Raw genomic sequence first — 12,333 nt, forward strand, 5'->3', positions numbered from 1 at the left:
CAATGTGATCTTAGTATGTCTTCCGAGCACTGTCAGCCCATTGACTTAAACCACGAAGGTTGGATTTTTTTTTTTTTTTTTTAAATATATATTTTTTAAATATATATTTAGACGGCAGTTAGGTGGAAAGACAACATTTTGACAAATGTTTTAAATTACAGAATTCCTTGAGAGCAACAGTATGAATGGCCAGTGGATGGGAGTGAGAGTGACGAGTCAAGGTCCTGGTAAAAATGTCATGGTAAAAACATTCTAACGCCTAGATCAATTGTTTGAAGGAGCAGTGCATTATTTAATACAGGAACTTCACTGACATAAACACACCTGAAGTTTCTTAGTAATATCGACACGCATCTAGTATGGTACTTCTGATTTTGCGTTTATATTCAGAAGAAGCTATGTATACAATGGTTGTTTCTACATTTTGACACCAGCGAACACCATGTTTTAGTGGGGTAGATAGCCCTTCCACTAGGCGCGAGCTGAATTGGTAAATAGGGAAGAATAGTTTATTATGCTAAAGATGGCCATTCAAATTCAACATCTTTCAAAAACCAATGTTGTTTGATCTTTCCCTTCCAGACGTGTGCCCATCGGTATCAGCAGTGGAACCAGCATTCGCCTCGACTGTTAACAGGCCAGTGCTATATATTAGGGGACGGCCTGCAGGTTGGGAAAGACGAGAGGAAGTGGAGGAGGGTGGTTTGTGATGACGAACACCTGAACAGACGTCAGAAAGATCAGGAGTGGTTTGCGTACTGTCAGCAGGGTCATGGCGCATCTTTTGCTAAGGACAACAGATCTTTGGTCTTTGGAGCACCGGGTGCTTATCAGTGGAAAGGTCAACTAATGCTACATTATTTGTTTGGAGTGGAGCATTGATTTACAACTTAAAAACAGTAATTAGTTGGGGCAACTCTGTAAGTACTCTGCAATTCTATCAAAAGGAATTGTGCGGCTGGAGCTTCTGGACAATCCAGACGTTTATGGTGAGCTTCCTCGTGAGACTGGAAATATTGACCTGTTCAACTCCAAACTCATTCCTCTCCAAAGTAACAGCTACTTGGGTTAGTTTGTGTCTTGATGATCCAGAGAAAGGCTTTAATTGATATATTTTTAAATTACTGTGTTCACAGTTGTGTGTTTATTCCAGGATTTTCCATTGACTCTGGTATGACTTTGCTCAAGGGAGGTGATCTTACCATTGTATCAGGAGCACCCAGAGGCGGATACAGTGGTCAGGTAGCCTTTCTAAAGGCAGACCCATTGGCAAAAAGAAATTTGTCTGTAGAGTTGGTCCTGTCTGGTCCAGGTTTGGCTTCCTCCTTCGGATACGACATTGCCGTGGTGGATCTTAACAATGATGGGTTTGTTTTCATGCTAGATTTTTCCATATTCTTAACCAGAAAGAGTTTTTATCCGACACCGCAATCCACAATATTTACAATGGACCAAACAATCACTTTAGTAAAGGTATCATCGTACTTTATTTCAAGTGAGAGCTTTGAACTACTTTCTCCAGGTGGGAGGACCTCGCTGTGGGAGCACCTGAATTCTTTCTTAAAGATGATTTTATTGGAGGAGCGGTCTACATCTACATCAACAACAAAGGGGAAAATTGGCAGAATATTAATCCCATTCAACTTACTGGACGCAAAGATTCCATGTTTGGACTTGCAGTGGAAAATATTGGCGATGTCAATCAAGATGGATATGGAGGTGTTGGCTTTTATAATAGGTCAAAAACATACTGGTTTTTAATACCATTTTTTTCCACTGGTGGGGAGAAAATGTACAAAAAATTAAGATTCATCATAATCTTTCAGACACACTCTTTTACTGTCTTGGAAGAGAGAGCAGATGCTTAAATCATTGTGTTGTATGTACCAGGCTTTTAATTCTGACAAAGATTGTGTTATTAACTGCTTTTCTCATATTTTAAATTGTAACAAAAAAATCATAATGACAGACATTGCTGTGGGGGCACCATATGACAGTTCTGGTCGGGTATACATCTACTGCGGATCAGCAAGTGGTATCAACAAAAAAGTGGCACAGGTGAGTTTCAAACTTATTTTTTTAAACAATTCCTGAATTATGATTTAGAATTTTTTTCTAAGTATATAAGTGCAACATATTGATGACTACTCACAGGTCCTCTCGCCAGGACCCCAAAAAATCACCTTGTTTGGATATTCTTTGTCGGGTGACTTGGATATTGATGGTAACCATTACCCTGATTTGGCAGTTGGATCACTCTCGGATGCAGTCTTTGTTTACAGGTGACACAATTTGGTGTTTTCCAAAACAATTCTTTGATTTTCTGCAATGTGTTGTGCCATAAATTGAGGTAGAAGCTAACTTCATGCAACAGAAAACAACACAACAGCTATTTTCTAACATTTGTGTGTTCCAGAGCTCGGCCCGTGGTCAGTGTCAGCAGCACTCTAACAATAACGCCAAATGAAATAGATGTCACTAAGCAAAAGTGCAATCAGCGCAAATGGTAAAACCATACAAAAACAAAATTCTACTCCTGTTGTCGGACCTCTTTGTTGAGTGACATAATTTTATACACATCAGTTATTTCGCAGTACAGGCATGTTTTACCTACTCTGCACAACCGACATCATTTAACCCCAAACTGAGTGAGTTTCCTCTTGGAACATTTTTGATTGACACAACACTGTTCTTTCTTATAGCTTGTGTTCACATGAAAACATGTACACTGTAGTTAATAGAAAACAATAATAAAGTGCAGGGATAAGTTTTTTGTTCGACTGTTCCTCCGCAGCAATCAGCTTCTCATTTGAGGCTGATACAACGAGGCGGAAATCCAGGCTTGCCCCTCGAGTGGACTTTTTGGGCTCGTATCATGGGACACTGGAGCTGCCTGGCCAGGGCAAAATTGTTTGTGCTAACACAAATCTGCGACTTCTGGTAATCATGTTCTACTATAGAAGTCTCTTTTTGTTGTTATCATTTTGCCATCACTTCGATGTTTAAATCACCTTAGATCAGGGTTTATTTTCCAAAGAGAACTGTGGCCATCTGAACTGAGTTGAAGTGTTCAGCTGAACATAACTAGTATCATTTTGCATTGTAATTATGGATTCCAGTCCTGTAATCATTGCGCAAAACTTTTCTTTCAGCAGGACACTACAGACAGGTTGCACAGTATCCCTATCTCTGTTACCTGGTCTTTGCCTAGCTCCAGTCCAACAACGAGGACTAACATTGGACTGCCTGTTGTCACCCCTGTGCTGGACCGCTTTCGGGAAAAAAGCACCGTCTCAGAGGTACAGACATCTTTGTGGGAAATGCGAACCGTGTTTCACAGTCCCAAAAAGACATTTTGCCATTCGGTTGTCCAAGATAACCTTCATCAACAAGGGCTGCGGCAGTGACAATGTTTGCCACAGTAAACTGGAGCTGCAGTACAAGTTCTGTGCCAGGAAAACACAAAACCATCAAGATGTTTTCCAATCACTGGTCAGGTGAGGAGACAATGGTCATAACTCCGCAACCACAAGGAGTACCTTAAGAATAATTTCTAAGTTGTCCTTCATTTAGAGAGGACGGTGTTGCAGTCATCACTCCCTCCGGTGAGGAAGTGGCTTTGGAGATCACTGTCACCAATGAAGACGGGGAAGATGCGCACCAGAGTCACTTGATCATCAAGCTTCCAGATCATCTCCGCTACTCCTCAGTGGTCTACGCCTCAATGTCGGTCAGTAAACTGAACGTTCTAGGAAATGCTTAATCACAGGGCTAAGCAATTATACATATTTACAGTATGTATTGTTGTAAAACACGATATTCTGTGAGCATTGAGGCAAAATCAACTGTCGGGCAATCTGCTATTTGTGCAAACAGTTGTCAAAAACTGCACATTGTGCGATAGATCAGCCGTTAGCAGCAACATTCTTCAGTGTGCGGCAGCCCTAACGTATGAGGCCCCGCCCACAGCCCTTGTGACCAAAAGATAGCAAGCACTCTTGACCCATGTTTAACAATCAATTCTCTATTGGAACTGAGAGGCTTTAAATTTGAAGTTAGGAATTAATATCTATAGGTGTTTTGAAGCTTTATGCTTCACTTTTGTAGGTAATATTAATCTTCCATAAGGTTAGCATCAGATATCTTTTTCTATAAATTAGCTGAGATTTGCTTCTGTCCTTTAGTTATCAACATTAATGAAGATGATTAAAGAAGCCATAAAGGCCATGACTTTGGCTGTGTTTTACAGATGAGCTTCTATGTTTGCATTACAAGATGAATGATGGAGGGGGAGAAGTAAGAGTACCTTTAGTGTGCTTATGAGTCATGACTGTTTATGATGCAACAAGCATTTCCTGACTGGCCATAGGTCCCAAAGTGACAGCGTGGTTTGACTGCCACATCAAATACAAGATGTTGTTTTCAGTGACACGCGGTGAGGTTCATGACGAGTGAGGCACTGACTTTTTGTCAGATTTACAAACACAAATTAAAGAAATATAATTCCAATATAATTTATATCAAACTAAAATAAATTCTTAACATCCCAATATCCATTTTGTGTCACGACACTGCCACTTGTTGAAAACTGAAGACAGGGAAATCAGAAAAGGCGGTTTCTCGTAGGACATCCACACAGTCCGTTTTTTTGCGTGTACCACTTGAAAAGAGCGAGTACCTTTTTTTTCTCCCCATCAGTTTGAAGCACACAATCGCAGCTCCGGTGTTGGTGTTCTTTTAATAATAACCTCTTGCTTTGATTGAAAATCCCGATATGTGAATATTTTCAAATTGGAAATACAATCGTCCATTTTGAACGACTGAAGATTTATTACAAACAAAGAACGATGAAGACAGCACATTAGTTCACAGGCTCATAGTCAACCTATGATAGGCGCCCTCTGCCATGTGTCAGGCGTATTTTTTGCCTCACAGAGTGAATTATTTACAGCCGTTTTATAATTAATCCACGGGTTTTAAAAATGTTTCAGAAAAACATTTCATACATGACCCAGATTATGGAAATACAGGGCCTATCATCAGTGTTTTATTTGTTATGTTTAGAGGGACAGAGACACACTGTTTCCCGTGCATACCAACAGGGTTACTGAGAGATTGCAGCGCATACCAAGTGGCACAGCAAGCACCTGCCTCACCACGTATCTTCTCCCTGTTTTGAACAGGAGTTATGGGGCATGCGAAAATTATATTCGAAATTGGGGGGAAAAAAATGTTTTCCTATCAGATTCAAATGGAAAACTCTTTATAAATATATACCAAATTACAAAAATTAAAATATACTATAAATTACATTTTTTTCATGACCTGCCCCCCTGAATGCATGTCACTGGTTGTTTTGTTCCCACTTGTGGAGGAAATTCAGTAGCTCAGTGTTTGGATGCATTTGTCTGATTGTAAATAAGAAAAAAAGACCAGGCTGGTTTCTTTGCTGAAGCCGGTTCTTGTATTTCCTGTCAATGGACACCTTGAACGCTATTGGTCAAAGGCAGCCCTCCTCTTTAAAGTCGAAAACAACCACATTCAAACCACATTTCAACTGTGTATGAATCGCATCCATCTACAGCCGCAGCGCATCCTGCTTCAAACGTAGCACATTTTATCTCTATTTCTTAGGAAATAACTATAAACAGAAACCAGAACTGTTTTTGTTAATATCATTTCTTCAACCCACTTCTTTTACTGAAAATGTGATCTTTGCTTGAAATTTACATTACTCAATAAGTCTGTTAGACAGAATTTTTGTTTTTAAATAATGACAGAAACACTTTTTTTTAGCAAAATAAAATGTTTGCAATTTAAATAATGTGTTTATTAAATTGGCAGTAAATAAATCAAAATAATCATCATCTCTGAAGCATAACGTTTATGATTATAAAGACACAGTGAAAGTTTAGCCTTTGTTCAACAAATTGGGGAACCTTTTTATTAGCAAAGCAAAGCAAATACAATGATTACAATTTTAAAAGTGTCGCAATTGTTTTTCGTGCAGTCATTTCACCAGCAAGCACGATCCTTTCCGCTCTAATTTAGAGAGAAGTTTTCTGCAACATACTGTAAAATAATAAATGAGACAACTACCATGTTGCTTATTAGCGTTAGCCTGCTAGTCATCCCGCTTTTAGTACATCGGTAAGTCGATCGCAAGTCGTGAGCGAACACCCTGTCTCTCTGCCGCGTTCATCGTTTTGCTAGTTTCCTTCATTGTGAAGACCACAGTAGAGTTAAGATGGGCATTTTCTTCTCCCTGCAGGAAAAAATGGCCAAATTAATGATTTTTTACAATCAAGTCGAAGAAACCAAATAAAAAAACAAACATTTAATGTCTGACGTTCTCGAAAATCAGCAAAGTTCTTGGTTTGCGTTGACACAAAATCTAAAAAAAGATAGTCAGGATGAATTCCAGTGGTATGATAAAGGCTGCATTGCATTACGACTAAAATTACCTGTGTTGTTTTTTACCATGACGCTTATCAGAAAGATGATGATGAGCAGACATAGGGCCAACATGGCAGAAAAACACAGAAGAATTATGCCGGTCACACCTTCAACAAGCAGCCCCGCTTTTTCTGAGGAAATTCGTGGAGACAAACCAATGAGTGTCCCAGCTAAATACTGTCAGACAACAATGTGTCATGAAATGAACAGTCTAATTGGGTACTAAAAACTCTTATCAAAAGTGACCTTGCAGGTAGATGAAACAACCAACATATGGACATCTCAAATGATTGCACAGTTTTACTTGTTATTGGCCATCAATCACATTTAGTTCTTTTTCCGCATCGTTTTCAAAGTTAGTCTTGCCAATTTTTCATGTAATACTACATTTTTACTTTGGATTTTTTTTTTTTAATTATAACCGCAAAATATTAGTTGTAAAAATGATATTCAATACAATTCCATGTATTTTACACCCCACATTCACTACAAAACACATACTGTATAAACTGTATTGGCCGATGGATGTCTTGAAAATGAAATATTTACCTTCAGTGGTGATGTTTTTTGCATTTCCCATAAAAATCTCTCCACATGAAGTCACTGCACATGTATAAGTCCTGGCATCGGAGACACTAAGGTTCTTTAAGAAAATGTGAAGGCATTTCAATGCCGAGCCATTTTCAACTTGTTTGCAGTCTTCATGAGCGTAAACGAAGTTAGGATCTAAACCTTTCGTTCCTTCCCTGGACCAGTAAATTTTGTGTCCATCTGTACATGTTTTATTTGAGAAAGGAGCGGGGATCAGGGACCATAAGGTCACTGATGGTCCTGGTTGACTCGCATCGGACCGCAAGTCTTGAGCGTCATCATCTATGAACAGAAATTAAAACATTGCATCATTAGAGTTCTTTGGAATAAACCTTACAATCGTATCATCATACCCGCGACTTGAAGAAATGTTCCACTCAAAGGCGTCAAAGTCAGTTGAGATATTTGAAACAGTAGTAGACAGCCATGTCACTTTTCTGAACATTACTGATATGCAGAACAAACATTCCTGGTTCTTGTTTGGCAGTGATGCGATCTCCAGAGCTGAAGTTCCCATTTTGCATAAGTGTTGAATCAACTGATGACATTCCAAATAAAAATTCAGGAAAGGTTCCAGAAACAAATCGGATCCAAAGAAGATCATAATTCAAATTATTGACACGGGGACATCCAAGAGTGACACTTTGTCCGACTGCTCTGGCTTCTGTCGTGAAATTGGGACCACCCGCACATCCTTCGCAAAATCAAACACAAAAAATAGATGTTTACTATAGTCATTTACAGTATATTTATACTGTATGTTCACTAAGCATGGACTTGCCTCCATATGGGATGAGAAGAAGCAGCAGATGAAGTGCCGTCCGCATTTTGTCTGTTTCAGAAAGTAAAAAGCAGTCCATCTTGACTGCATCATATGTTGATCAACTTGAATCCATTCACAGGAAAGGGGAGGGAACTTATTGACTGACATCTCATTCCCCATTGCTCGTAGAGTTACGTCCACGAAACATTCCAGCATCTTTGTAATATTTTCTTATATTGATTGCTAATCACAAAGATTAAACTGTGCAAAGAACACCTATTATGTTCACCATGCATTCTGCTTAATGACATATTTCCACATTATCTGTATGTTCTTTATCATTTCTTTTTTTACCTTACTACAGTTTGGTTACCCAGTATTCCTGGTGACTGGTCAAGTATTTTACAGAATCCTAAGAGCCAGTGTTCAGAAGAAATGGGCTTAGATATGATTTTTTTCCAGTTATTATTATTTAGTATCTTGAATAAACCAAGCGTTGTGGTAACAATGTGGAACAAAATACTATTTTTACAAGAATGTTGTTTCCAGGTGACATGCTCAGGCAACGACAAGGGAACAGTGATAGACTGTGAGCTGGGAAACCCTCTGCAAAGAGATTCTCAAGTGAGTGTTGCATTTAAGGGAGTGAGTTTTAATCCTCATATTGTGTTCGGGTCAAAATTCACCCCTTTTTCCAAGTTTGGGTATGCAAAAATCAATAGTACTTTTTACATGCCCAAACTTGAAAATGGGCCAATCTTGACCTGAAAGCAATATGGCTAAGTTAAATCACAGAACAAATTTGATTGACTAGCAAATATACGGGCAGATTTTTAATTCAATACAAGGGTTGAAGTAGTATGCTCAAAAGATCACTAACTTAAATGTTCAAACCTTGCATGTTACAGTGGCTTATACAGTTTGTTTCTAATTCTTAAACTTAAAACTTTAGCCTCTTTGTGCTCCCACTGTTTTCAGGTCAAATTTTATGTCATGCTTACCACAAGTGGCATCTCACTGAGCACAAAATCTGTCAACGTCACACTTCAGCTTCAGACGTAAGTGTGATATTTGGACCACTGTAACTGTGATTAATCTCATAATTTAACATTATTGTCGTGATACAGGACGAGTGTGCAGACTTTAGAACCTGTTGAGGCGACAGCCAGAGTGGTTTTTGAACTGGGACTGCAACTATATGGGTAATTTATAGCTACGGTACTAGTGGTGTCATGATTTAGGAGCTTCAAAAGACTCATCTGAAATCAACTTTCCTCATTTGAATGAATGGAAATGCCATTATTACAAACGGTTGTAATGTTTTAAGCACAAAATGTAACATATTTTACTTTCCAAAGACATAAAGGAATTGTAGTTCATCTTTGCCATCAACAGTAATGAATATCAACATGTTTAATAATTGTTTGTCAGGCTTGCCAGGCCATCTCAAGTGTCATTTAGTAGAAGCTTAACAGGCAAGAGAGCTGTAAAAACACTGGATGACATTGGAACCTCGATACAGTTTGAATTCAAGGTAACATTATGCCTTGCACTACTATTTAATGAACTTGTGTGGATTTTTTTCTTATCTTTGAATTAAATTATGCCCTTGCGAACAGATAACAAACCAGGGCAGATCTCTGAAATCGTTCGCTAATGCATCTCTGGACATCCACTGGCCTAAGGAAAACTCAGATGGGAATTGGTTGCTCTACTTGTCCCAAGTCACTAGTGCAGGAGTGCATTTAGTCTCCTGTTCCCCAATTGACCAAATCAATCCGCTAAAACTGAAGGTAATTTGGTTACTTTTATACTGTATATTTCCCCCTATGTTCATTGTTTGAACATGTGACTTTTATATTGTGTCAATGTTTACACTTGGTACTTAAGGGTATTTATTATATGGGTTTTGCACTTTATCAACTTAGCTGTATGGATGCTCCAAACAATGTTTTGTTGTGCTTTTGTAACAATGACAATAAGCATTCTGTATCTGACATGATGGAATTAAGGCTTGGCCTGGAGGTTTCAGGGAAAGACGCGAGGCTGAATACGAGGGCCAATATGACGCCTTCTCCACTGCTGGATTCTTTCTTCAATCAAAAAGGAAATACAAAACTCTGGTGAGATTTAGTCATTTGTGTTTCAATCCTGGAATATGACAAATTTCTTCATGAAAGTCAGTGGTGTGCTTTGCTTTCCAGGCCCACAGCATAATACACGACGTTCTATTATACAGTTTTAATGTTGTTAACTTAGTATTCTCCATACCTGCATATCATACAATATTTTTCACGAGTCAAGATTACTGACGCTTTTGTCCTCCTCAGACCTGCTCAGATGGCCTCGAATGTGCCGAGCTGCACTGCCCTCTAGTGGGATTGGACAACACTGCAATGATTGTTCTCCATGCAAGCCTTTGGAATTCTACTCTTACAGAGATAGAGGTCTTTACAACATGTTTTAAAGTGAATCGTACCGCAAAAAACAATACAATGTTCCCGTTTAGGATTACAAGTCTTTAAATTACCTGGACATCGTGGTGGACGCTGCCGTCACCCTCACTAACTCTCCAGAAAACATTGGACTCAAAGAGAAAACCCCTAGTACTAAGGTCTACATATTTGCTATTTACTACTGAATTTCCCTTCTATTGAAATGTTATAACCTATAATTACGTCTGTAGTCTGTAGCATGATAAACGTGTGGCATAATAAATAAGAGCAGTTTAGAATCAACATGTTTAGCTAGTGCTAGTCAAATATAGTATGGTTATGGCTGACCAACCAATTAGATGACAGATTACATAGAGCTGGAATTTGATTGGACAAGTCAACCAATATCCACGTTACCGTTACAAAATGGAAAAATTGTTTCAGTTAATACATTTTATTGATACAGCTTCATGGGCCAAACATTATATTTAGAGCTGATATCCGTCCACTGTTATGCTTGTGCAGGTAAAGGTGACAATTTTCCTGGAGAGAGAAGATAAATATTTGACTAAAGTGGCCTGGTGGATCATCGTGCTGACGGTCGCAGCAGGCCTGCTGCTACTGGCTCTTCTCTGCTTCTTTCTATGGAAGGTAATATTTAGACCACGTGGTTGCATACATAATAGGCCAAGCTTCTAAATAAAGACGATTCAAATGTCCCTCTAGTTTTTGGTTATAAGCAAATAACAGCCCATTTGGAAATGGAAAACATTCACCCTTAGACTATTAATTGGAATGTAAATCACTTATTTTATGACAATATGATAAAATGTCATATCAAATCTTTAGACAACAATGATGCCAGTATTACATAGTCTGCCACAGTTTGATTTATTTCCTTTTGATTGATTTTATACGATATTATGCACACATTTAAAATAATTACACTTGGCCTACGCAGAAAAAATTATATATAGATATAGTCGTTTTGAGATTTTTGACCATTTGGGGACTGAACATTTCAGTCAGTTGAATTATTATCAGTCTTTTAAAACCAAACGGCATATCTAAAAGATGATTATGTTGATCGATTTGTTTTTGCGTTTTGTTTGTTTCAAGGGCGTAGGTTTGGTCTCAATATTGGGCGGGACGCTATAACAGTTTAACCTGCATGTACACTTTTTGCTGGGGATGGGACATTAAGACCGAACAGAAAGGGTTAACAGGTGTCAGGGCTACATTACTCACGAATGTGTTGATGTGTTTCTTACGTAAAAATGACAAAAGTTAAAATTGTTATTTTCATGGGAGAAAGTCATTTTTCAAAATGGGGGGAATTCCCCCTTGTTTCATATAAAGGAAAATTTGCAGTTACCTATCCATGAGTTCAATTTAAAAAAAGTAATCGAATGCTTCATATGGCTGCATCTTTCTAAATAGGCAACACAACAGATTCTAAAACAAAAATGGTTTACTTTAATACTGTTGATTTTACGGAGGTGGCAACGTGCGATGTAAAGTGCGTAGCTGCTTAATATAGCTACTGTACATTAGCCCAATGGAATAATACTGGGAGCTACGAGGGAACATTAGTATAACTTCTTCTATTGATTATAATTTGAAGATCTTTTAATACTGTTGATTTTAACTGAGGCGTCGACTGCTTTAAGATGGCAACTGTTTACTAACGACAGCGAGTCTGTCATTTCGCGTCTAGTCCGCTATATATGTGCTAACACCGCCGACTCTGTCATTTCGTATCTAGTTCTATATACATGATATCGACCATAGCCCGATTTACGACATATTCTCATACTATTCCATCCATCATCTACTGCTTAATCCGGGAACGGATCGCGGGAACAGCACAAAACAGAGATAATTTATTGTTTTACTTACATGTGGCCTATACTACGAACCGAGTTCAACCTCCCCAGAAGTAATCCAGTTTACCATCGGGTAACCGGAGTTGACAAAACCTGGTTGTCTAGTTTGTGGTCAATCGGTGCTACGACGCTGATTATGAGGTTGATTAGTCGAACCTGTGTCAACCCAGTCAGAGTTACTGCGCGTTCACATAAAAGGGGG

General features: G+C 38.6%; 1 protein-coding gene across 1 annotated transcript in view; it reads left to right on the plus strand.

Annotated features, from left to right (window-relative positions):
• Positions 1-12,333, plus strand: part of LOC130923794 (integrin alpha-6-like) — a 14,767-nt gene continuing 2,434 nt past the window's right edge. Inside the window, exons 1-24 of the mRNA XM_057849797.1 lie at positions 1-58; positions 162-241; positions 583-841; positions 948-1,067; positions 1,154-1,367; positions 1,523-1,719; positions 1,970-2,058; positions 2,155-2,282; positions 2,417-2,506; positions 2,584-2,648; positions 2,795-2,940; positions 3,153-3,299; positions 3,376-3,497; positions 3,574-3,734; positions 7,465-7,475; positions 8,360-8,434; positions 8,789-8,868; positions 8,938-9,012; positions 9,242-9,344; positions 9,430-9,603; positions 9,823-9,933; positions 10,141-10,257; positions 10,320-10,424; positions 10,771-10,896. Of these exons, the coding sequence (XP_057705780.1) occupies positions 16-58; positions 162-241; positions 583-841; positions 948-1,067; positions 1,154-1,367; positions 1,523-1,719; positions 1,970-2,058; positions 2,155-2,282; positions 2,417-2,506; positions 2,584-2,648; positions 2,795-2,940; positions 3,153-3,299; positions 3,376-3,497; positions 3,574-3,734; positions 7,465-7,475; positions 8,360-8,434; positions 8,789-8,868; positions 8,938-9,012; positions 9,242-9,344; positions 9,430-9,603; positions 9,823-9,933; positions 10,141-10,257; positions 10,320-10,424; positions 10,771-10,896 (2,838 nt within the window). The 5' untranslated portion in view covers positions 1-15. The remainder of the gene's footprint in view (positions 59-161; positions 242-582; positions 842-947; positions 1,068-1,153; positions 1,368-1,522; positions 1,720-1,969; positions 2,059-2,154; positions 2,283-2,416; positions 2,507-2,583; positions 2,649-2,794; positions 2,941-3,152; positions 3,300-3,375; positions 3,498-3,573; positions 3,735-7,464; positions 7,476-8,359; positions 8,435-8,788; positions 8,869-8,937; positions 9,013-9,241; positions 9,345-9,429; positions 9,604-9,822; positions 9,934-10,140; positions 10,258-10,319; positions 10,425-10,770; positions 10,897-12,333) is intronic.

This window comes from Corythoichthys intestinalis, chromosome 11 (genome assembly GCF_030265065.1).
Source record: "Corythoichthys intestinalis isolate RoL2023-P3 chromosome 11, ASM3026506v1, whole genome shotgun sequence".
Classification (NCBI taxonomy): Eukaryota; Metazoa; Chordata; class Actinopteri; order Syngnathiformes; family Syngnathidae; genus Corythoichthys; species Corythoichthys intestinalis.